The sequence below is a fragment of the Cryptomeria japonica genome, chromosome 8 (assembly GCF_030272615.1).
Source record: "Cryptomeria japonica chromosome 8, Sugi_1.0, whole genome shotgun sequence".
Lineage (NCBI taxonomy): Eukaryota > Viridiplantae > Streptophyta > Pinopsida > Cupressales > Cupressaceae > Cryptomeria > Cryptomeria japonica.
This window is the reverse complement of record NC_081412.1, coordinates 489,834,091-489,860,656: the sequence shown is the minus strand read 5'-3', so window position 1 is coordinate 489,860,656 and position 26,566 is coordinate 489,834,091. Positions and strand designations below refer to the sequence as shown.

The 26,566-nt window shown below is 37.1% G+C and overlaps 1 protein-coding gene across 5 annotated transcripts in view; it reads right to left on the bottom strand.

Moving 5' to 3' along the window:
* Window positions 1–26,566, bottom strand: part of LOC131060061 (probable zinc metalloprotease EGY2, chloroplastic) — a 155,115-nt gene that overhangs the window by 25,769 nt on the left and 102,780 nt on the right. For 3 of the 5 annotated variants that reach the window (XM_057993160.2, XM_057993159.2, XM_057993161.2), the window contains exons 10-11: window positions 16,777–16,984; window positions 2,788–2,948 (exon numbers count right to left, since the gene is read on the bottom strand). In XM_057993160.2, the coding sequence (XP_057849143.1) occupies window positions 2,788–2,948; window positions 16,777–16,984 (369 nt within the window). The remainder of the gene's footprint in view (window positions 1–2,787; window positions 2,949–16,776; window positions 16,985–26,566) is intronic. The other 2 variants (XM_057993163.2, XM_057993162.2) reach the window with 1 other exon arrangement.

Below are 26,566 nucleotides of genomic sequence, written 5' to 3'. Positions count from 1 at the left end.
AAAGTCTTGTATTCCAAATCTACACTATGTAGGACCTATAAGTGAAAATCATGATAATTTGGCTGTATGGGGTCAACCCCCTCCTAGCACGTATGAATTTATGCAAGGTTTAGGGAGGTAAGTTGTGTATTAATTGTGCAGGGCCTAGGTAGACGAAGAAGAGATGCAAGTGAGGTCTTTTATCCCACCCCAATTTGTGCAAGGTCCTATCTAGGATGCACTTAGGGCTAAATGTGACTAAGTGTTTACTTAAGTAGGCAATTTCATGTATGATTTCGTGCAAACATGCCCCCAAATCCACCATGCAACATGGGACTTAGGATGCACTCAAAGATTATCAAAATTGCCTAAGTCAATATTGGACCCCCTTGTGCCTTGTATGAAAGTTATGCATCAGCCTTCCTCAATCCCGCCAATGCAGGGTAGGGTGCTAAATGCGCTTCAATGCAATTTTTTGTAAGACATAGGGTAAATCCTGCCCTAGGCTATTGTGTGCACATGTGAGCTTCATTTGCACTCATGACTTTGTGCATGAGACTCCCCTAAATGCGCTCAAGAGAGACCTTTACTTAGCATTTGTTCCACCTTATTGTGCAAGCAACCTGCCCAGCTGCGCTCAGTCAACACCTTTATGCAAGTAAGGTCTTAATACCCACTCTCAAAGGAAGTTAATAGGAACAGGCACCTAAATCAGGCTATGCAATGGCATCCTTCCTAGTGCGCCCTTGTCATTGGTACATCTTGAAATTAGTCCTTCTGCCCTAAAGAATCCCACCTTGGATTGAAGGTGATCAACAAAGTTAAAGAGGTCAAGTGATCAGGTCTAAAATTACAACAAATAATCTGAAAACTTGCACCTAATAAAGGGGTTCCCACCTTGTATGCTTGTGCATCTACCCTTATCATGTGCTCATCCTACATTATGCACACACTGTCTTAAAACCCGCCAAGCATGTATCCACCTCAAATGCAGTCCTTGTGCTTGTGCACACTAATACTACAAATCCACTTTGCTACTAGGAGGTCTATATGTGCCCAAGAACATAAATTTATTTAAGGCAGAAGTAGAACCCCTTGTAGTTTGCAGTACTGTGCGCAGACCGAGGCCTTAAACCCGCTAATGCAAGGCTGAGTTCCCTATGCACCCTTACTTGTGCAGAAGCATGCCTAAATCCCGCCAATGATGGCTTGCCTCTCAAATCTGCTCTGCCCTTTTGGTGCAAGGATACCTTTGAAATGTGCTCTGCAAGGAGACACCTTGTATGCGCTTGGGAAGTGGAGGGTGAAACATTCAAAATCAGACTTAAAAGGATGAAGGTCTTCGAACACAGAACGCAGACCTCTAATCAGCAATCAGACCTAAAGGTATCAAGTCAGAGTTTAAAGAGACTAAAGATTCAGGAATTAGGCCTAAACAATGTAACGATCAAGCCTAAAGGTAAAGCTCAGACTGCAAAACATGAGAATCAGACCAAAAAACCTAAATTCAGATCATAATTCGCACCCTTTTGTGCAGAGCAAACCTCAAAACCCGCTCTAGGGAAAGATTATGCATAACTACACCTTGAATGCGCTCATCCCTAGCTGATCAATGCAAACTACCCCTTCATATGCACTCCTAGTTGTGCAAATTTAGGCTGAATCGACTATGGGAGTGGGAATGGGTATGTGGGTATGAAACGCTGGTACGGCAAAAAAATTTTTGGGGGTTGGATACATTTTTGGTAATATATACATATATACATACATACATACACACACACACACACACATATATATATACATATATACATATATATGCACAAACACACACACATATAATGTGTACATACATATACGTATACAATGTACACACATACATATAATAGAATTAAGTTTAGAATGTCATATAACAATACATATGCTAAACAAAACTATTAAAAATTTCAAATTTTGAAACGTAACATACTAATTTAAATTTAGTTTTCAATATCAAAAAGATCAAACTAGAATATCATGATAGATAAGTTCTAAGCTCACTAATCAGCACTATAGGTCTCAAGAATATCAAAAAGATCAAAGTGGAATCACTAAACATTTCGGCATCTAAAAACATGAACCCTAGATAAACCCACAAGAGATTCGTTTCAGAATCCGATTCCAGTACATTTCTTACCTGGAATTGCCCGAAAAATCCCACGATTCAGAAACTTAGATTAATGTCAAATAATACTTCATATAGCCACAAAACTCCGAAAAAGATGTTACGTCTCAATGTTCCTATCTCTATTCTTTGAAAAATCATTAGAAAAAGAAATGCTCCTACCTGGAGTAGGTTTCACAGTCTCAGAATATTTCCTAAGCTTAGAAATATCAACCGCATTAAGGAATGCAGTAATTATAAAATGACTAATATAAGTGATCAAATTGGCCGAAAAGGAATTTTTCCTAGGCTTTCATTTTCTTAAAAGCACGTGTTTTCTACCCAGTTCATGAATATCTTTCAAATTGATTCATGAAAACAGTTGAAGAAGCAAATTCAAAATTAAAGAAACTCTTTCAATTCACAAATTAAAAATCTCAACTCGAAATAATTGAACAAAATAAAAGATTTCTTGCATATAATTTTTCATAGAACATATTTTAATTATGCTTGAATTTCTATCTAACTCATACTGATATTTGCAATCAAGGCCAAACTATTGTAAAGTATTTCTACATGCAAAAGTTCATGGACTTTTACAATTTTGGAAATAACACCTACAAGAAAAATACCACATCAAATGCATACAAAACAAAGAGCCATACCTTTCTTCCCCATAGTGCTAATGAAATCCGACCCCCATCAAGCTCCCCAGCAGGAATACTATTTAGGGCATTGATAAGAAGTCCAGACCATGCCCATGTAACAAGAGGATTGACAGCCACTTTAGTCCCTTCTTTCAGAACATCTCCTAAAATGAGTTTAGCTGTACATAGCATCAAATAATGTACGGATTACATTAATATCAACATAATTATTGTGTATTTCTGTGTCATTATAGTTGCAATGTATAATGCCCACATAAATGATCACCTCAATGGTCATAATTTACACAAATAAACTTATGCAATCCATTCACAACTAAATTATTTAGCTACAACTTTGGAAAACATCAAAAAAGAAGATATGTTTTTGTTCCTTAAGTTGAATATTGGCATGCACATCATCAGAAAGGTCATTCATTAAAACAATTCTATCATGTTGAAGGTTTGCATTTATATCCTTATTTTTATCAAGACCTTCATCTCTTGACTATTTAAACATGCAGCTGCCACAAAGTGCTTGTAAGCACCATTATTACAAGAAACATTGCCAAGCCAATCATCCAAGTTATTAGACATCTCAGTAGCAACACTCAGAGTCAATGTGCTTGATATTTTCCTTATTTCTCCAATGATACCAGCCCATCAACAGGCCTATTGGAAGCTTTAGGTTTAAATTCATTGAGTGTCAATCTCACATCAGACTCAACAGCCTCACAAAACATGTCAGTACATTCATTTACCTCAGGCCTACTACTCTCAGGGATGATAGACAGATCAGCTACAATTCTTTAGTTGAAGCTTGACACTGCACACGTGTATATCAAAATACCCTAAGAGGTGCAAAATTTTTAAAGAAAGAAAGTTTTACTAGTTAGATCGAGCAGCAGAGTTAGAAAAAACAAACAGAAAGTGCATTAGGAGCAAAGATAAGGTGTCATGTTTCTTCTTAAAAATTAAATTAATCAGGAGAACCTGTAGCCTATTTCTTCATTTCCTCTAGGCTCAGTAATAGATTTGGGAAAATGATTAATCATAATATTTTAAGATGGGCCCAATAATTTTATTTTTAAAAGCACAACTTAAATATTTTTATTATTTTATTTTAAAAGTGTTTTTTAACACTTTTGGAGAGAGTTTTAAGAGGGGAAAAAATACAAATTAAGGAGCCCAAATGGAATTTAAAAGAGTAGAACAAATTGATCAAAGGGATAATTCTTTGTTATTGTAATCAAATAATTTTTCTAGAGCTTGAACACTTGTGTTCATCTTCTCATCTAAGTATGAAACCCTTGGTGTGAGAGAATTTGGAGGATTAAAACCCTCTTGGTTTCCAATTTGGATCGGACGATGAAAACGCTTTTATCTAAGTAAGATGATTCCAATTGGGGATAACATAAGTGTTGAATATTGCAAGTTTCATCCAAATTTGGGTGAATAAGAAATATTTGGAGGTGAAAGTTGTCAAAATCAAAGGGAATTATCATTCATTTGTTTCATAGTAGTCAAAATAGGTCCTAGTTGTTGCCACAACCTCCCTACTACTTGTTGATGTGCTTTTTAGGCAAAATCAAACACAAAATAAAATACCAAAGTATCTTATCCTCTCTTGAGAAAAATCTTCCCAAATGCTAAACTCTGTGATCAATTGGAAGACTCCAAGTTTTCTATTGTCGGGTCTTGACTCATGGATAAGCTCAATTGGTCAATGTGATTGTTGTTACTCCAAGGGGCCTTACGTACTTCTTAAGGGATGGATGTTTAACTTTCAAGGAATGCTTTATGAATGATATGTAATGTAGCTCTCTGGCTTACTACTACTACTATACGTTTGATAAAGAAAAAGAAAAAGTTGAGGGTTGAGAGATGCTAAACTACGCCTAAGAATGCAAGGCTGAAGGATGACTTTTAGTGAAACTCTACTAGTCTTTGCTTCGACATACAAAAATAAATCCACAAAGGCTAATGCAATCTTCTAAGGAAATTGAGTAAATTTTCAAATTATTATCAAGCATAGACACCATTAATTAAATGCATATTAATGATTGAATAACAATTGAACTTAAGCACATTCAAGGATTCTGGTTTGCTAGTGGTATGGATTAGGAGTCACCATGAATCATACACAACATTCTATCAGTCAACTTAGATACTTAAACAAAATTTTAAACTTGAATTGAGAAGATGAATAACCATGCAAATGCTTCGAAGATTGAATAGAAACACCACACTTCAATGTCTTTATTAATCCAGCAGTAAAATAGCAACAATTCTTCAACTCTCTCTTCTTAGTTACAAATGAAAAATGGCAGCTTATATAGAGCTCCAAAAGAATGAAGGGCCAAGATTATTCTAAAATCAAAGGCCAAGATTAAACCACTTGAGCCCTAATTAGGGTTTCCAGCAAATTTTACTAGATACTAAGCAACAAAAGTGGAGCCTTATCTTCATCACTAACAACGAAGGGCAAGAACCAATGAGAAATTTGGATGACAACTAATTTTCCAGCAAATTGTCTTCTAGAACCTTGTTTCCTTTATCCCTTTCCCTGATTCCATATGCAATGAATTTGGACATGATTAACTCAAGTTCTTCTGTGGCAACACTTGGCAAAGCATCTAGTTGTAGATATACCACGCCCAACTGATCAAAACAAGCCTCAAGAGTTTTCTCCCACTTTGTTTGTCTTCTTTGGAAGTGACTTATGAAGATCATGAATGAAAGAACATCATTCAACTGGCTTTCTTAAAGACTCCAACCTCTGGAAGTAGACACTCTTTACCTTTTTCTTTAACTCTTCAAGATCCAGACCATCTTCTTCATTCATTTCATGTCCTAACAACTCCTTCGATGATACAAGGGTCTTTGATTGAATTCCTTTAATTGATTCCTCCATCTTTTCACACTCTCCTTTCACCCTATCGAGTGTTGTCTTTATCATCATCAAAGAGCTATGTCAACGATGGAAGTCATAAATGTTACCTTCTTCAATTACACCACCTTGTATCAATACTTGAATAGGAATATATCGCAACACCTTAAGACGAGCAATCATCTTATCTTTTACCATTGGGAAGTCTTCCCACTGATTTTCCATACTTTGAAGTCTTCCTCTGAACATTACCACCTCATTATATATTCTTACCACCTCTTGTAGAAATTCTTCCGCTTGCTTTGAGATGTTTTCTATCCATCTCTTTAATCCTTGGTTTGAGTTTCTCATTGCTTCAAGGCTCTCAAATGGCTCTTGGGGAATGGAAGGAGGTGGAACAAATGTTTTATCTTCCTGTCTGATTGGCTTCACTAGCCTTTCTATGTATTCCTTCAATCTTGTATTTTCTGCTTCTACCTTATCCTTCTTTTCTTTTTCTTTGTAGAGCCTTCGTCGGATTGATGTAAAAGTATCACCCAATTCTTGAAATTCTTGTTCTTCAATTGTGTGCCCAATGTCGATTGTCTGGACCTTATACTCCATGGCGGTGATTTCATCTCTTGGTTTGTCAACAGTAAGGACTGCTACTTGTAGTATGTGTGATCCTGAATCATCTCTAGAGAATCTCTAGAGATGTGGGAGAACTTCTTTGCCTTCTTTTGTGTTTTCGCTTGATTGATCCTTGCAAAGAAATCATCTATGTCTCCAATAGGTTGAACTTCTACAACTGATTTCTTTTTCATCCTCTCTTTTAGCCAATCAGGAACTGTAGACAACTCCATCCCTTCTTCCAATCTGCTATCTCTACCGATTCCCTTCAAGGTTGAAGTGACAACTTCATCTTGATTTTCACTTGTGTTTTGGTTATGACCTTCTAGATCTTCCATCGTGATTATCCTTTCCTCTTCCATACAATTCTGCATTGGTGATAATCTGTCTTGGACACAAGCAGGTTGTTCTATTCTTTGTTCATCTCCCATGTTGCATTCTTCAACTGAAGTTCGATTCATTTCTAACTCTCCCACTGAGGAAGTACTTGTGATTGAAGAGGTAGTGTTTGTCTTTGACTTCTCCCGTCGTGATTCAGCACTGGCAACTTCCTTTATGATAGTTGTGTTCTTCCTTTTCTTGGAGACTGGGACTTCCCCTTCACTATTTACTTCTTCATTGCTCTTCATTGCTTCATCTTTTTCGGAGGAAGAATCTTCATCCATCTTGCCATATGTGAGTGTTATCCCTTGACTTCTCAAATTGTTGATTTGCTGATCAACCCACCATCTTGAATTATCCAACACATCCTTCATTAATGTGTTGATGTCAGTGAGCTCAGGTTGAGACCCACTAGGTGTTAAGATAGATTTGTCCTTCTCTTGTTCATATTGTGCTAATACTTATTCTCCTTCATCTTCAACTTGATCTGGAACTGGAAAGATGTTACATTTCTTGATTAAGTCAATTGACATCCTGTACCACATCTTCTTTCTAACCTCAAACTCATCTACAAGATTTGCCCATAGTCTTCCATATCAACTCTATGTTTGAACCTTTTCCCTCCAATGGTAGGCATTCTATTGTAAGGATCAACGTGTGATCTTTGTTTGTATACACCAAGTTGATAAAAATTCTAATTCTATGTTTGTTGTCTCGGCGGCTTGAGCTGAATAACATGTCTCCATTAATTTACCAATTGAGATAGGGTATGAAATTCCTTGTCTTTCTTCCTCCTTTTGGATAAAATCGAACTCTGTTAGCTGCCTTACTACTTCGAGTAGTACCATCCTATCAGTGGGATATCGTGGAAGACGATATGGATGATATGAGCATCCTTGAACCCTGATGCATGAGAAAGTGGGGAATTGAATGAACAACGAACCAAACTTTTCTACCAATGCCATAGCTCCTTTATATAGTCTAATGTGAAGTCCTCCTTGCAACAACCAAGATACATTGTGAATACATCATTGAGTCTCCTAAAGTGTTGCTTCTCATGTAGTCGTAACTAAGGATAGCAATCATAAACCTTGAGTTGTCCCTTCTTAATGCCTACCTCTCCCTTACATATCAACCCTTTATACCTTATGTGTCTAGCCAATGCATACACCACATAAGAGCTCATGTAAAATACTCTTGTTCTTTCCAACTCTCTCAGCTGGATGTCTAAGTTGTCACTAATCAACTTAGCCCAATATATCATCTTTAAGCCTAGAGAGACCTCTTCCACATAACAAAACATCCATATCTCACATGTTGCTCCTCGTGGACGCCCCATGATCCTATTCAACAAGAACACCATATCTCCATACTATTCTTTGAAATCAGAATGTACGAACTTCTTTGGTATTTTGGATTGTGGTTTCTTCGGTCCATTTATCCAGCCTGAAGTGATGAGGTTCATACATCTTCCAGAAGCTTTCTCAAAAAGGCTTCTGATTCTTGCTTAGTCAATTCGATCATCCCATCATGGTGAGGGATACCAAATGTTTCTCTGATTTCTTATTTTGTAAGGTGTGCTAAAACCATTCCATTAGGTGCCAATATCGTCCTTTCTTTGGGGTCATAGTGTCTTGCGCATTCTACCATCAATTCATTGCATTGGACTGCAGGTGGGAAGCCAGCAGCTTGACAATTTCCATTCTTGATCATGTTAGTTGCTATGGTGGAAGGCATTTGCTTGCGTGTGCCAAACATTCTCCTCTTGAACTTGGTCAAGTCGAACTTCTCCAGGTTAGTGTCTCCAATTTTCCTCCATCTTGAAGTAATCTGAGATTCCGGATAAAAACCTTTGAGCACTGCCTTCATTTGATCCTTCCTTGATCCTTCTCCCGACATGTTCCTGCAAGAATCTCGAAGTTAGAATGCTTTAAAATTATATTCCAATAATGTTGCTAAGTTCTGATATTCTATTGAATAATATGTATGCTTTCAACTGTATAAAATCAGAACTTAGAGTAATTTATATTAAATCCTCGAAATGTCATGATAGTGCATGTAACTTATACTTCAAAATTTGAATGTTATAACCTTAATATCTGATTATTACTCAGAATATCCGAGTCATATCTTTCCCTCTTTAATGATTATCAAATTCTGCAGCTAGGTTTCTGAGTAAGGGACGACTGGGTTTTAATGAGCACTCAGAAATCAGACTTAAACTCTTTGGGCTTTGGTCTTTGACCAGCCCCTTCGGTTCTTCTTTCTAATGACCTGATGTTCAAGATCTCATTCAAACTGTCACTTCTTCAATGCAGATTTGTAACACTTGATTTGACTTTTAGCTCTTGAGGTAAATTCGCTGAGTCCTCATTTGATGTGGATTCAAGGCCACCTGTTTGGATTGATGTTGACAAGCTCTTCTTTCTCCCTTTTATGACAAATCAATAGCACCTCTTGAAGTGATTTTGGGATAGCCTGATGTTGTGCGATTTTTTGGGAGAGCAGAAATGATTCTATTTCGAATTTGTTTCCATTGGAAAGGCTTCTTTAGTTTTAAATATATGTTTTAGATTGGAAGTCGCACCTCTTCATGTTCTTGGGAAGGCCGACTTAGCATCTTATTGGTTTTATTACCTTTTGTGTTTTTCCAAAGGAAATGGTGCCCTCTTATTCTAGCCGTCTTGGTTTGAATTACCCTCAAATTCACTTTATTTGTATAACTTGTTTCTTTAGAGGTTCAACTTTTGAAATTTAATGATTTTTAACCTCTATCTTTACAGCTTAAAGGTCTCATGTCTCATCTTTGTAAGGAGCCGATTTTATTATCTCCTTTGTTTAGTGAATTCTTCTTCTTCTACCCTCTAGCGAAATTCATCTTCCTTACATCTCACTTTCATCTTTCAGCATCTTGGTTTTATCCTTCTCAAATTCGTTTCATTTGACCTTCTAAGGGTAGACATTGATCTTCATCTTATTTGATTAGATACTCCTTCCCATGAACTTAGGTTGATTTGCATTTTCCATGATGCGTAGAAAGATTAACTTCCCATCGATAGAAGTTGATTTTGTTGATTTTATGGTAGTGCTCGTTAACCACAGGCAAACTTCAGGTCTGTTGCCTTCCCAACCATAGACGATAAGCTCTTATCGTCACCCCCGAACACTCTACATGTCCTTCATGTTATTGAATTCATCTCCATTGATGCAATCATGACCTTGCATATATATGAATCAATACCTCCTAATAGACCTCAAGTCGGCCATATACTTTTGACACCAAGGATAGGGAAATATCATGGAAGTATATGGCCAGAGGGTGAACAAGCACATCATGGAATTTCTTCCATGATACCCACCATACCTACTTGCAGAGGGTGGGCTCACCATGCCTACTCACAGAGGGTGGAAGAGGGCTTTCACCTCAACCTTTTCCCAGAGTTGGGTGCATTACCACCATGCCTACTCGCAGAGGGTGGAATGAGGGCTCTAACCTCAGACTTCTCCCAAAGAAGAATGCATCTCCACCATGCCTACTAGCAGAGCGTGGAATGAGGGCTTTAACCTTAGACTTCTCCTAGAGAAGAATGCATCTCCAAGGGATTGCACCTCGAACTTCTCCCTCATAGAGAATAACTCATTAACAAGGGATTGCACCTCGAACTTCTCCCTCACAGAGAAGAACTCATTACCAAGGGCTTTCACCTTAAATTTCTCCATCACAGAGAAAAATGCATTAACCAAATCTTCATGATGACATGGCTCCCTCTGAATCTGGAATGTTAGGCTTCCTCTGAAGCTGAAATGTCATGCTTCCTCTGAAGCTGAAATGTCAAGCTCCCTCTGAAGCAGATATCAACCTTCTGATCTCTTTGTCCAAGGTTACTTCTCACGATATGTCAAACTCCCTCTGAATGCTGATTCTTCTTCTTGATTTTATGGTAGTTCTCGTTAACCACAGGCAAACTTCAAATCTGTTGCCTTCCCAACCATAGACGATAAGCTCTTATCGTCACCCCCAAGCACTCTACATGTTCTTCATGTTATTGAATTCATCTCCATTGATGCAATCATGACCTTGCATATATATGAATCAATACCTCCTAATATTCCTCAAGTCGATCATATACTTTTGGCGCCAAGGATAGGGTCAGCACTATATATTACAAGTTACATATGAGTCTCCCTTAGTTGCAAGTTACATTTAACTTAATCATAAGTTACACACAAGTAGTTCTCCCAAATAGGGCCTGCCCCAAATTAAACTCATACAACTGAGATATCCAAATGCCAAGGCCGACAGGCCACTTGGCATTTTGTGCACTAGGTCGGCCCTAGAAGGGATTCAACCTAGCTACACAACAACAGATTTTGAGCCTCTTTCTCATTATTGAGAGTTAAGTTTATATGGGTGAAATTTAGCTTCTCATCAACTTATGTTGGTGTGCAAGAACTCTTCATAATGCTTGTGAATTCTGACCAACCTAAGTTGATCTGCATGATGCTCTTTACCATCCCAAGTCAAAGTGTTCTTGTTTTTCATTAATCCCTTGAGCTGAGCGACTTAGGTTGATCAACCTTCTTAATTTGCAAAAATTATGCTTTAGTCGCTTAAGAAGATCGAACCTTCTCATATTGACCTTGCTTATGATCCTAGGCTGATCCATATCTTCTTATCCCTTTAGGAAATTCGCCCTCTTATCAACTCAAATTGATTCGCATTTCTTTCTCATTATCAAGGGTTGAAATTGATTAGTTAAACTTTCCACCTTAAGTTGGTGTGCAAGAGGTTCAATATTAGTTGGGGTCGAAATGCTCTTCATCAATCTTTCTTGCCAACTTAGATTGATTTGCAGCCTCTTTCTCATCATCAAGGGTTGACATTTACATAAGCAATTTAACCTTCCTTTCAACCTAAGTTCATTCGCAGTGTCTTAGACTTAGAAATTTTTTTGGCTTCCTATCAACCTAAGTTGATACGCAGGTTCCCATACTTGAAATATTTTACTCATCAACAACTTGAGTTAATCCGTAGCAGAATTCCAAAACTCGCCGCGAGTCAGGCGAGTTTGCCGAGTTGGCTAGTCGAGCCAAGCTCGGCGAGTTTTGACAACTCATGACTTGGACTCGGCAAGTTTTGCTCATAACTCGCCTGACTCAGGAGTTAGGCAAGTTATGGCAAAACTCGCCGAGTCCAAGCTCCAAGACTCGCGCCGCGGCATGTCAATGTTTTGACTTGCAAAAACAAAAAAAATAAGTGTTTTCTGACATGTTTTTTTTTTTGTATTTCTTTTTCATTTAACCCTAAAAGGTCTTCTAATTGCTAGTTGTGAGAAGAAGAGAGGAAAAGTGAGAGAGAGGAAGGAAAACAAGAGGCCATAGGTTTGCAACCAGCCGGGAAGAAGAGAATCAAGGAGACCACAAATCACATTGGGGAGGCCATAGGTTTGCATTGAGAGCATCAAGGAGTCCATAGAAAGACTTCTCAACCCATTTGAAAGAGGTAAGTGTTAAACTTTGTAGATTTTGTCGGTTTTTTTTGGTATGTTAATGGATTTTTTTCATTTGTTTGTTAATTTTTTTTAGTTTAACAGTTAACTTTCCAAATCTTGAATGTTTTTATTTTTAAAGTTTAACTTCAATGAGAGAAGTAGAATAATAGCAAAGTGCAAACCCTACATTTTTTTAGAAAATAATTGTAAACATGTATTTACAATTTTTTCTTAAAAAAAAGTAGGGTCTGCTGATTTTTTCTATTAGTTTATAACTTTATTAAATTTTCTTATTGCAGCAGCCTTCACGTTTTATAAACATTCATTTTTCATAATGCCTAAAAAGGATGAGGCTTGGAAATATACTGAAGAGTTTCCTGGCAGACAAAAAAATCAAACAAAATGTTTTTTTTGTAAAGAAATTAATTTTGGTGGCATCAATAGATTTAAATACCATATTGCCGGCATACTTGGCCATGATATTGAGGTATGTAAATTACAAACTGCTGAGGCAAAACGTTTCTGTTATGTCCAATTAGAAACACATGAACAAGAAAAGTTAACTAAGAAGAGGCAATTGGAAGAGTTAAGTGCTATTGGCTCCCATGCACCTGCATCCGCATCCGCATCCACATCCACAAGCTGTGTTGGAGAGGGTTCTTCCATGCCTCCCTTTCGTCCTAGAGCTTCTGCTAGTGCTAGTGCTTCTACTTCTACTCCTCCTAGTGGCACTATTACCTTTGGCCCTAGAGTCCGAAAATCCAGGTTGAATAGTTATTTTGTGCCACGCAATACTCCTGGGGCACAACCCTCACTTGAGAGAATGGGTTGGAACAAGGAGGTTCATGATGCTGCAAGAAAACGAATTTGCAAGTTTTGGTACTTTTGCAACATTCCGTTTATTGCAGCCAGGTAATTCTTTTTTATTTGATTGCTTTAAGTTTAAAGGTAAATTTATAGTTTGAAGTTGAACTCTACTTTGTCTAATCATAATCTACTTGTGACAGGTCTCCTTATTGGCAAGGCATGGTAGATGCCATAACTATTTGTGGAGCAGGGTTTAAAGCCCCTACTGATGCTGAGTTAAGTGGCCCCCTCTTGTAAGAAATGGTTGAGGATATGAAAGTTGAGCTAGAGGACCACCGACAGTCTTGGAGTCAAAAGGGTTGCACCGTCATGACAGATGGTTGGATGGATAGGAGGAATAGAACACTCCAAAATTTTCTACTTCTCTAAATGCATTGAATAAATTTAATTTTGATTTGTTGAAACTTGATTGATACATGATAATTGATAATTATTTTGCTCTATTTTCAGGATCCACCATGTTCTTGAAGTCTATTGATGCTTCCTCACATGTGAAAAATGCCACATACTTGTGTGAGGCTATTGAGGAAGCCATACAAGAGGCGGGGGAAGAAAATGTGATGCAGGTGGTGACAGATAATGCAGCAAGTTATGTTGCTGCAGGTAAACTTTGAACTTTTCAAGTCTTGATGGAGAGGCATCTATGATTATTTAAAACTTTCTTAACACATCAAAATTTCTAATTAAATTAAAATTGCTGCAAGTAAACTTTTGATGGAGAGGCACCACAAAAATTTTTGGTCTCCATGTGCGGCCCATTGCCTTGACCTCATGTTGGAGGATATTGGTAAGCTTGAGTAGGTGAAATCAATACTTGAAAGGGCCAATAATATAAGCAGGTTTATCTACAATCATGCATTGCTCCTTAGCATTATGAGGCAATACACGAGGCAAAAGGAGTTGGCTCGTCCTGGTATCACGAGGTTTGCCTCAAACTTCCTCACACTGAAATCTTTAATGAAATCAAAGGTGGCTTTGAGGCGTATGTTTGTTGCTGAGGAGTGGACTTCCTCATCCTATGCTACGACCACTGCAGGGATAGATGTGGTAAATTGCATTTTTGATGAGCCAGGTTTTTGGACCCCTTGTGGAGAAATCGTGTAGGTAAATTTATTACAATTTACATTTAGCATCTACTACTTAGTAATTTACTTTTAATTTATTAACAATTTAACTTTGCAATTTTGCTTTTTTTTATTTAATTTGTGACTTAATTGTTTTTGTTTAACATTATGTGTAGGTCACTGAGCCCCTCGTAGTTCTCCTACGAGTTGTTGATGGGGAGAAGCCCTCTATGGGTTATATATATGAGGGTATCGATAGGGCCAAGGAGGCCATTAGATCCATATATGCAGGAGATGAGGATAAGTATGGCCCCATTTGGGAGATTATTGATAGGAGATGGCAGAACCAGCTTCACAGGCCCATCCATGCAGCAGCCTATTACCTCAATCCGGCATTTTGATTTCGTGATGACTTCAAGGCAGATGAGGAGGTTCTTAGTGGCCTGTATACAGTGGTACAAAAGTAGTGTACTGATGGCACAGCCTCAAGTACAACGCTCCAGCTGCATAAATATAATAATCAAGAAGGGGAAATCTTCGCAAGCAGCATGTGCATAGAGGCTCGGACACAATTGCAGCCAGGTAGAAATATATGTAAACTTAAGATTCTTAAGTTTATGGCTTATGCATTCTAGTTTTTTATTTTATAATCTAGCCTTAAAGTTGGAAATGAGATTGATTTTTTTTCTTTTCGTTATTTCAGATAGATGGTGGCAAATGTTTGGGCCCTCAACCCCAAACGTTCAAAAAATTGTCATTCGTATTTTGAGTCAGGCATGCAACACTTCTGGATGTGAGCGCAATTGGTCCATGTTCGAGCACATCCACTAGAAGAGGCGTAATAGATTGTCTGTGCAGAGGTTGAATGATCTTGTTTTTGTTCATTACAACCTCCGTCTTAGGACTAGACAAATTTTGGACACTGACTCCTCTCTAATCACTCTAGCAGAGATCGATCTAGAGTGGAGTGGATCACTGAGTCTACCGATCCTGTCTTCACTGAGGAGGACCATGAGTGGGTTGACCAAGCAAACAGAGAGGTTGAGGCTATGGCTATGGCAAAGGAGGAGGATAGAGCACTATCCAGCACAGACACAACTAATGTTGATCATTGTGGCACCTCACAGGCGGAGACTATGGCTACTCAGTCATCCAGGACCTACCTTAGACGCCTTTGTAGGAGGTGGAAAGACTACTCTGAGGCTGAGGCTGAGGATGAGCTAGAGCCTGAGCCGTAGACTTGTTTTTGTTTACAGTTACATATATGTTTGGGAACATTTAATGTCATGGATTTTATATACATTTGACAGCATTTATAACTCTATATATCTATGTTTTCTATTTCCTTCAACTACAATTTACATTTCTACGAATGTGATGGATGTATGTTTATGTATGTGATCAAATTAGCTTCTATTTGATGATGTTATAGTGCCTTTAATCTTTATTCAATAATGGGTGCATGAAACAAGTTTTAAATCGTTAAAAATCTCTAGATTTCAAGGTTTTTTTAATTTTGTTGAGTCATTGCCAAGTCGTTGCTGAGTCATAGCCGAGTCGCGACTCAAGTCGGCCTTGCCGAGTCCGAGCCGAGTCCAAGTCTGGGAACTTTGATCCACAGGGTCTTCTCTAGAACTCCTAAGTTGATCCTCACTCTATAGCCTTAGCACAACGAATGACAATTGTTTAGAGTGAAGTTCATCATTTTGGAATTTTGGGAGTTTGTTTGAATCATGCGAATTTCTTCAATCAAGACTATTTTGAGACTGAATTGCTGTTGGATCAATACCCTACACAACTGTTGCAATGGGGTGATGTGTGAAGAAATAACACTACTGTTGCCACCTATGTCACAACCTACAAGATTTGGTGAACTTCAAACATTTAGTTCGAAATTCATCGAATATTTAACAATCGCAAAAAATTAATTGAAGTTCGAGAATTAATTTGTAAATCAGTCTCGCTGAGCTCGCTATTGGCTGAGAATAGTAGCTAGCTTAAAATAGTTAGAAAAAATGCTTGTAATTGCTTTCTAGTTAGCATATCAGCTTTTTCGGTGATTTTTCCAGCAACTATAATAAATAAAAAATCAAATTTAAGAAAATCATCATTCATTTAATATTGTTGTTATTTGATATTCTAGTTTATGCCCTATTATTGATGGAAACGAATCATAAAAAATTGCATGTGAATAAAAATTTGAAAGATGATATTATACAAGTTGCTTGATAGCAGTCTCCTCTTAGACTTGGGAGCAACCTATTTCCTCTCTGCTCGTTTTTTGACCTACTTTCCAATTGGAAGCTCTTGGTAATGTCAACCATTAACAAGTTTTTCTCATGGCTGCTACTAGGAATCTGGATATTTGTCTTGTAGACCATTTTTAATGTTAGAATTTATATGATGACGATGTAAATTTTGATTTCCCTTTAGGCCTCTTGATAGAGATAATGCACTATGTCCATGTATGGGTAGAAACTCATTATTGCCTTAATTTATTAAGAAATATTATTCTACACATCGGTCATATTAAACATTTAGTAAAAGATGATTACAATTCAATTGAATTTTCACACTCTAAGCCTCATAGTATCTATAAATCTATAGGGCTTACAGCCATAAAATATTAAAAAATTCTTTTAGAACTATTTTAATTATTCTTAAGGCAACAGCATATATTAACATGACAATAAGAATAGTAGCTCACCTATACCGCCAACAAGGAAAGAATCGTGGAAAACAGACGCATCAACTATGACCTCTTGACCATTACTTGGAGGTAAGATGAACCCTGCTAGTAGAATTGCAAAAGCCAAGGAGAATCCAGCCAAAGGCCCTGCAGCTGCAAATTGGAGCAAATCTTTTCGGTTGGACAATGCATTTTTTATCCTTGTAATAGCGCCAAATGAGCCTATCTGAAAATAAAAACACTCAAAGTTATGGATCTAACTATTTTAACAATAGAAGTTTGTCCTAATATAATAGGAAACATGGTGCAAAAAGATAAATATATATCAATGCAATGGTTTTACTTTTGTGTATATTAGTTCCTGTAAATTCTAATAATCTTTTCACGTTTTAGGTGGCCTATATCACTACCTTCTAAAAAATTTAATTCCATAATAAAAGATCCTTGCAACTAACTGCATTCAAAAACAACCTTTGCATGACAACAAAATGATTACTGATATGTAGATAGCATTTATGAGCTTTTTCTAACTGACTCATTCCATTAATCATAAGACACATTCATCAAATGTAAAATCTAAAGAACATGGTCAAAAAATTTACTGAAGATCATGAATTATTACAGCTAAAGAAAATTTTGATGTCAATGTGAAGTGAGACCATGCCATTGATTTCAAGGTTTTAGAACAGCATTAAGAAAAAATAAATGTTGGTGCCGTTATCATAATGTGCAAGTACACCATAAGGAAATGAAATGAATAAACACAACTAACATGGTTGGAGTCACCCATTACCTAATCACAGTCAAAGTGCAGAGTTAGTTTAAGTGAATGCCTGATTGTAGAAGCATATTTATCCTATGTAAAAGACGGACTTGCACCAAAGCACTAGGAACATTAAGTAAATAGGTTAAGATTTTTACCTAAAGGTGATTATATTTATGAAGCATTGAGTATACACATCAAGGCAATGATCTTTGACATAGGTTTCACAATCTATGGCTTAATTTTCAATGATTCTTTGTGCTTGCTTTAGTAGAAACATTTAAAGTCTCAACCACAGATTCCTACTAATCATTTGGTAAGAAGATCTGTTCCAATGTAATGCATCTTTATTCGCCCAGGACATAATAAAACATGCACTTTGCCTCACCTCAGAAAAGACCAAAAGCATCAAAGATCAAAAGGTGGATTTTACCTTGAAATCTTGCAAACTAGTGTAAACAGGGAATCATGCCAAGGTGAGATTACTCAATAGAACCCTTCATATGGGACTTCAACTCTTATTACTCAACCAAGTGATAATTCAATCATATGTCTTCTTGCTATCATCAATAGGACAATGTGGGACTCCCTAAAGTTACATTTATGTCTTTTGGATTATAGCCCTAATTCGACTTTCATAGCTTGACTTTGCACTGTACACAAGTTTGAAGGAAGAACATCTATGGCAGTATTCCACTTTCTAAAACACAAGTTGCATGCAAAGATTGTTATGATCCTCCCTTCCTAATGCTTGCACACAATGACAAAATAAAAAGACACTTGAAATTAGTTATTAACCTTTTCATGAAAAGCAACTATTTTCAAAGGCTTTTAAAAAATTTAGACTTTTCACACCTAAAGGGATAACTCCAGCCTGCAACTCCAAATTCAACCTTGTACACCTATCCACAAATCTCAGTGATCTCCCACTAATGCAAAACGACCTCCTTAGGGTTGCCCATCCACTATTGGTGAAGGTTCTATTCTCAAACCCTTGAACAGAAAAGCTATAGTCATGCCTAGCCAAGGTGTCCAAGAATAAACTATCAATACTGCCCAGCAAGCAATTTCTCTCAATAGCATTCAATGAAGGGTGATTTGAATAGAATAACATCAATGCAAATATACTTCTTTTGCCAGCAATAATAACCTTGTCCACCCAGCAGTAATAATTAACCTTACTCACCCCTTTCTAAATTAAACAACCAAATATTTTATGGCATCCAAAGGAATTGGTAATCTTCAACAATAATCTGCAAAAATAAAATTGAAGTTCATCCAACCACATAAGTATTCAGAAATTTGTCTTTGAAAAAGACTTCGAATTTTGATAAATGAAGCCCAATCATGAATTCTAAAGTAAAACCACCCATAGAATGGAATTGGGTTTTCATCCAATCCACCAAAGACCCAAGGGATTTTGTACCACGGCATGCTGAACTGGCAAACACAAACTCTCCAAGAAAATATAACAAGTCAAGAGTGGATGCCAAATGACTTGCCGACATCTCCTTCTAAAGGCCCAACTGAATCTTCTAGAATGGTCTAATTTAACCTTCTTAAAACTTCTGGAAGGACACTTTATTAAATAAAGTGACTATAATATTTATTTATTTTTTATTTTAGCCACTTTAATTAAATTAATTGAAAATAAAGTTATTCTTAAGATTTATTTTAATGGGACAACTTTTAAAATAATTTATTTTATTTTATTCCCTTATAATCTCTCATTATAGCCTATGGGTATAAAAATAGACTAGATGACCCTATTGGATGATCACTCAGAAAAAGAGAATATTACAAATAATATTGTAACGAAGGCTTATAGAATAGCTGCTACTAAAGATTTGCATCAAAAATTCCTTATACAGCAGCTTTATTGACCTATACAACCATTTCCCAAACATCCTCAAAATGTTGTGATAAGCATTCAAAAGGGAACGTACAACAACAAAGGACAAAATACGACAAAAGGGGGACAAGATGAGTTGATGTGGAAAGGTATGGATAGCACAAACTGTAATGTCCCCATTTTTGCACCTTTCTAAGCATCAATTATTTTCAAAGGTTAGCCTATTATCAGTGGTCCCCATAGGCTAATGTGGTGATTAGGGGGCCCTTTGTGGGTGATTCAAGGCTTTTTGACTGACCCTTGGGTTGTTTATTTCAGTACTCTCAACCTCAGAGATTCAGTTTTTTGATGGTTTGCCTTCCAGAGGTCTTTTAGGCTCCATTTGTACATACTTCCTAATTTTAGTAAGTCTCTTGAGCATTTGATCCCATACTATTTATAGTAAGTCATCCGGACCGGGTATTATTGAGTAGTTGGAAAAATTAATTAAATGTTCTGACATTGGCATTTATTGGAGTTAATGATTAATATTAATTTATTAAAGTTTCAACTTTAATAATGGTAATTAAATTAATGACTTTATATTAAGGGGATATAAGGAGTATTAATTGCATAAGTTATTTTAACGATTATAAAGTCATTTATGAAGCCTTTATGGGGATGCCAAATACATCAAATGATTAATTGAGATGAAATGAAATTATTAAAGTACATTTCATTTCCTCCAAGTCAAGGGTTTTTGAGAAGGTTATAAAAGGGCTCTTGAGAGCTCATAATTCATTCATGTTCGGAGAAATCAATGACGTCCCTAGAGAACAAGGGTTTGCTGATGAAGTTTCAAGCTTTCTGAGAACGAAAACTCTCAGAGGGATCTGTGTCTACAGGTGTGGAAGATCACCCAAGGCCACTCTTTGATAATCTCACTCAAAGATTATATTTGTGCATCATCGAAATCAATGACCTTGGGTGACGTTCCACACCCGTAGACACTGATCCCAAGGTATCTGATAGGGCATCTAGAAGTCGATTGTTTGCAGATTGGAAGAGAGCGAAGATCATTTTGGAGGACCGTACCATTCACTAGCCCAGCCATACCTTTCTCAACGCTGGTTGTGTTAATGTAGATTAGATTTCTTAGTAGATAAAATAGAGGTGTCTTTTAATTTTATTATCTCACAATTGATAACCTTCCTAACCTATGATTCTTGCAGGTTGCTACTAGCATGAAGGGAGATAGTATGTTCACAAGGTATATTGAATTCCTAAGTTTTAATAATACTTCAAGTGCTGCTGATTATATCACAGCTATTGTTGTGTTTAGAATAAGATCGATCTTCTTGGAATTGCACTGATTGATTTCGGTACACTCATCGATCTGTTTGTAAGTCATATATATTAGATGGGGAGGCACATCGATGGATAGACATGTCTCCACAGGTGTGGAGGCATGTCTCTCCACCGATATGTCTGTCCATCTAATATACCCAATACCGATTCATAATCGGTGGCATTAACAATTCGTTTGCCATTACAAACAATTAAATAGATATCGATTCATCATTGGAGGTTAACTATTCAGTTAACACAACCGATTCACAATCGGTATGTTAAATTGAAGAGTCAGTTAACCGATACACATAATCTATTTAGATAAATCGATACACATTATCGATTTATGGTGGATCGAAGAGGATAGTCGATACACTTTATCGACAGTAAATGGATTATACATGATTTTCGATTTTATACTAAGGAGATGACAATCGATATATGATCAATCATTATATCATTTAATTTATTCATGGAAAGATTATGTATGTATATTAATGTACATAGTAATAATAAACTCAATGATTATTACTATATATATTGGTATACATATATGAAATATTCTGATGATGTAAGTCTTATTCATGATCATATTTATTTGACCGAAGCTATTATCTTTAACACTCCCTCTTAGCTAGGGAAGATAAAATCCATCCAAGAGAATAACACAATAGATCCATTAATTGTGAAGGAAAATGTGGTATAAGCAAGAATATCAAATTACATGATATTTATCATATCTCCCAAATATCCATATTTATGGTATGTGCACTTGACATCACGTCTCATGATGCCTACCATGATGAATATCAGATCATGGCATATCCACGGATATTAAGACTCATAATATCCACCATGAAGATCTCTTGTAGAGTTATTATGGTTTATTTAATGATATCAAGTCTCATGATATCTACCATAATGTCTAAGAGATATTAACTATCATGATATGTCCACAGATATCAAGTCACATGATATCCATCATGATAGTGAAATTGATCACTGTAAAGTCGTCACCTCACAATATCAATTTGATACAAGTGTTCATTATTGAAAAGTCGTCACCTTTCAACAATGTTCACAGGGGGCCCATGAAGTCATGGAGTCACACACATGACAATAAAAGAGTTTACACATTAAACATCTTTAAATATTAGGACAAATAAAAATAATTAGAGACTCAATCTCAAATTTAATTTACATGTTCAACCATACCAAGTTTATCCCGAAAGTGTTCAACCTTTATCTTGGAGAGTGACTTAGTGAGGATGTCTGTTGTCTGATCACTTGTACTAATATACTCCAACTGAATCACATTCCTTTCTACCATGTTTCTAACATACTGATAAGGAATCTCAATGTGTTTTGATCTATCATGAAACACTGGATTCACTGAAAGCTTGATGCAACTTTGGTTGTCACAATGGATGACGGTAGGATTTAAGGGCTGTCCAAACAATCCTACAAGCAATTTCCTAATCCACACTGCTTCTCTTGCTCCCATGGAGGCTGCAATGTACTTAGCTTCTGTAGAACTCTGCGCAATTGAGGATTGTTTTCTACTGATCCATGAGATCATTGCTGATCCTAAACTGAAGCAACATCCTGATGTGCTCTTTTTGTCAACCACACTTCCAGCCCAATCTGAGTCAGTGTACCCATGTAGATCTAGGTCTCTATGTTTGTATCTAAGACCATATCCAATCGAGCCTCGAAGGTATCTCAGAATGTGTTTGGCTGCAACAAGATGTATCTCCTTTGGTTCACACATAAACTGGCTAAGTGCATTTATTGCATAACAAATATCAGGTCTAGTGTTGACCAAATACATCAGGGATCCAATTATCTGTCTGTAGAGAGTGGGATCTGCAAATTCTGAGTCTACTGCTGCTTCCTTCAATTTGTGCAAGTTTGTTTCCATAGGCGTAGACAAGGGTCTACATTCCATCACTCCAAACCTCTTCAGAATGTCAATAGTATACTTTCCCTGATTCAAAGGGATGTAATCTGCTTGCTGCCAAACTTCTAATCCAAGGAAGTAATGTAGAATACCCAAATCCTTCATATCAAATTTTGAAGCTAAGTCTTCTTTACACTGGGCAATTAGGTGATCTTCTCCTGTGATTAACATGTCATCAACATATAAAATAAGAATTAACATATCATCATCAATTACCTTAAAGTAGAGGTTTGGATCTGCATCATTCTTGGAGAACCCTATTCTCAAGAGGTAGTGATCAATCCTTTCATACCAGGCTCTAGGGGCCTGTTTGAGTCCATACAAGGCCTTCTTCATTCTACAAACATGTGATTCAACCTTATGTATAACAGATCCTTCAAGTTGCTCTAGATAGACTTCTTCCTCAATAGTGCCATTTAGGAATGCAGTCTTCACATCCATTTGATGGATCTTCCATCCCTTTGATGTTGCAATGGCAATTACTGCTCTGACTGAAGTGTATCGGGCAACAGGGGCAAAAGTCTCTTCATAATCGATTCCTTCTTTCTGAGAGAACCCTCTAGCAACAAACCGGGCTTTGTGTTTTTCAATGCTGCCATCTGCAACATGTTTGATCTTGAAGAGCCATTTTGATGATACAACAAATTTTTCTTTAGGCCTTGGTACAATGTCCCAGACATCATTTTTTACAATGGACTGATACTCTTCAGACATAGCATCTTTCCACAGTTGATGATTGAGAGCTTCTTTAACACAGGATGGTTCTGAATTTATGATCTCACTCATCAAGGCTACATAGCTAAAGAATCTGTGAGGTCTCTTGCTTTCCCTGAAGGTTCCCTTTGGTGCTGTATAATTCTTGGCTTCCAGAATCATCTTCCTAGCCCAAAGTGGTCTCTTTCGGTTTGCATTACTGGGTTCATCTAAAGTAGCAATTTGATCTTCACTGTCAATTTCTTCAAGAGTCTCCCTCTGAATCTCAAGAGCATGATCCTCTTCCATATTGTCAGGAGGATCTTGATCTTCTATCTCAAGAAAGCCTTTGGATTTCATGAAAGCAATGTCTTCCTCAAAGATGACATCTCTGCTAAGTTAATTAATCTTTGGCCAGGTATGTATATCCTATAGGCTTTAGATGTTTCACTATAGCCTACAAACATCCCATTTCTGCCTTAGGGTTCTAACTTAGACCTCTTTTCTTTAGGTATATGTAAGTAGACTGGACAACCAAAGATTCTTAGATGACTTATATCAGGTTTGATGCCAGTAAATGCTTCTTTAGGTGTTTTGTTATCTAGAAGTGAATGAGGGCATCTATTTTGGATGTAGACAGTTGTTCTAGAGGCTTCAGCCCAAAATGAAGTTTCTATGTTTTGATCATACATCATAGCTCTAGCAGCTTCTACTATGGTCCTATTCTTTCTTTCTGCTACCCTATTCTGTTGAGGATTATAAGGTATAGTAAACTCCCTCCTAATCCCAGTATTTACACAAAACTCCTTAAAAATGTCTGAAGTATATTCCCCCCCATTGTCTGTCCTTAATGTTTTGATTTTCTTCCCTGACATGTTTTCTACAAGAGCTTTGAATTCCTTGAACCTTATAAGGATTTCTTTAGACTATTTAAATTTAAGAAAATAATCCAGGTTTTCCTAGAGAAGTCATCTACAAATATTACATAGTACAAGAATCCTCCTATAGAGGTTACAGACATAGGTCCACATAAATCAGAATGAATTAGTTCTAATACATTTTTAGATTTGCTATCACTATTGTGGAAAGTTCCTTTTGTATTCTTTCCTAGGGCACAACCCTTGCAAGTTCCTTCATGATTTTGATTTAGCTTAGGCAAACCAATCACCATTTTCTCTATGGAGGGTAGAGCACGAAAATGGAGATGCCCTAATCTTTTGTGCCAAATCTTGTTTGAATTTGAAGTCTCATGAATTAGGGCTTGAGTGGGAGTAGTGCATAGTTTGTAAAGGCATCCATGTCTAACTCCTATAGTATGAGCCTTCTTGATTGTGGAGTTCTTTGGCCATGCTAGAACTTTGCCTTCCATGAAGGTTATCCTATACCCTTTGTTTTCCAGTGCAGAAATGGAGACTAGATTTCTCTTTATTCCTGGCACAAATAATACTCCTGTAAGTGTTGTGCATTGCACACACTCCCTGTCGCCGACAGGGTCCCCCTCATTTCTTTTCCATCCTTCGTCCTACCTAGTCTTTCGAATTTAATATTTATTCAACATTTTGGGATCCAGCAAGTCGTAGTGAAGCAGTGAGCTATGTAACCATTAGGAAATGGGGCGTCCGTTAGTTTTAAGTCGCATGGCCTAGGAGTCCTGCGCAGAGAGTCTCGCAATCTAAATGCTTAAAGTCGACCCAAGGGAGACTAAGTTTTAGCAGAAGCCTGAAAATCGGCTAAGTAGGCAAGGGGTCAGTTGTCCCTAGGTTTGCAAAATCGCTTTGAGGGCCAAATTTGGTTTCAAGGTCAGGCTTTTCAAAAGGGTCTCCTAGCCCGAAATTGCAAGCATAAAGGGCGTTTCACTTTCTAAGTTTTCAAACTCCCTGTTTACCCCAAAAATCGCCCGATATGGAGAAAATGCTAAAAGTTTAAAGCTTGCAAAAGTGCTTTCCAGGCCGAAAATGGAAAAGATGAAGTAAAGCGTTTAAATTAAACTTTGCAAAATCGTTTTCTAGCCCGAAAATGAGGAAAGGCGTTATTTCTAAAGTTTGCAAAAGGTCATTCTAGCCCGAAATTGGGCAAGCAGCCAAAAGTTAAATAAAAAAGGAACTTTTCAAACCGTCCTTTTTGCCCAAATTTTGAAAATCACTGAGGGTGAAAACTTAAAACATTTTCAAAACTCCTTTCTACCCCGAAAATCGCTAAGGCGTTGAAAATGGCGAAGTTTGCAAAAGGTCTTTTTCCCCCGAAAATGGACAAAGTAAATCGCAAAAGTCAAAAATGAAGTAAAGTGTTATAAACTTAAGACTTTTCAAAATGCCCTTTTACCCCGAAAATCGCGACAGCCAACCAAGTGAAAAGGTGTTAAATTTTAAATTTTGCAAAAGGGTCATTTAGCTCGAAATTGGGCAAACACTAGAAATTTTAAACTTTAATTTGCAAAAAGGCCTCATGTGCCGAAAACGCAAACCAAGAGGCAAAGCGTTATAATCTTAAAACTTTTCAAATAGCCCATTTTGGCCAAAAAGCGCAAGGCGTCGAACATAAACTTAAAACAAAATTGGTAAATCGCCCCTCCCAGCCGAAAACGCAGACCAACTAAAGATGAGGCGTTAAACTCCAAAAATCGCAATGTCCCCCAGGTGTCCGAAGTTTGCAATAGTTAAGGCGTTGATTGAAAAATTTGCGAATCGTCTTCCCAGCCCGAAAATGGGCGAACGTCTATAAAGTCGCCAAAAGGAAAAGGGCGTTTTAACAGTTGACATTTTAACCTCTAGGCCCGAAATTGCAAAAGGCAAGGAAGGTAGGGTGTTTTCATGATTTCGCAAAAAGCCTTTTAAGGCCGAAGCAACCAACTAAGGAAAGAGGAAGATAGGCGTTAAGCTTCCAAGTCTGCAGAATTCTCCTTTGACGTGAAGTTCGCAGAAGGTTAGGCGTTTTTGTTAAATCCTTCCCTTTTCTTTTTTGTAAAAAACCTTCCATAGCCCGCAATTGCAAAAAGCAAGGAAGGCGTTTTTTTTTAAAATTCCAAAAAGGGGCTTGCAGGCTGAACTCGCACAAATCTTTTCTAAACCCGAAGTTTGGAGAAATCACAGAGCAACCACCTTGTTCGCCAGGTAAGTTCGTTTTCTCTCCTTTAAATCTTTAATGAATGAAAAACTGGTTACTATGCTTAACAGACAATGGAGAATTAATCAGATGAAATTTTGTAGATCAC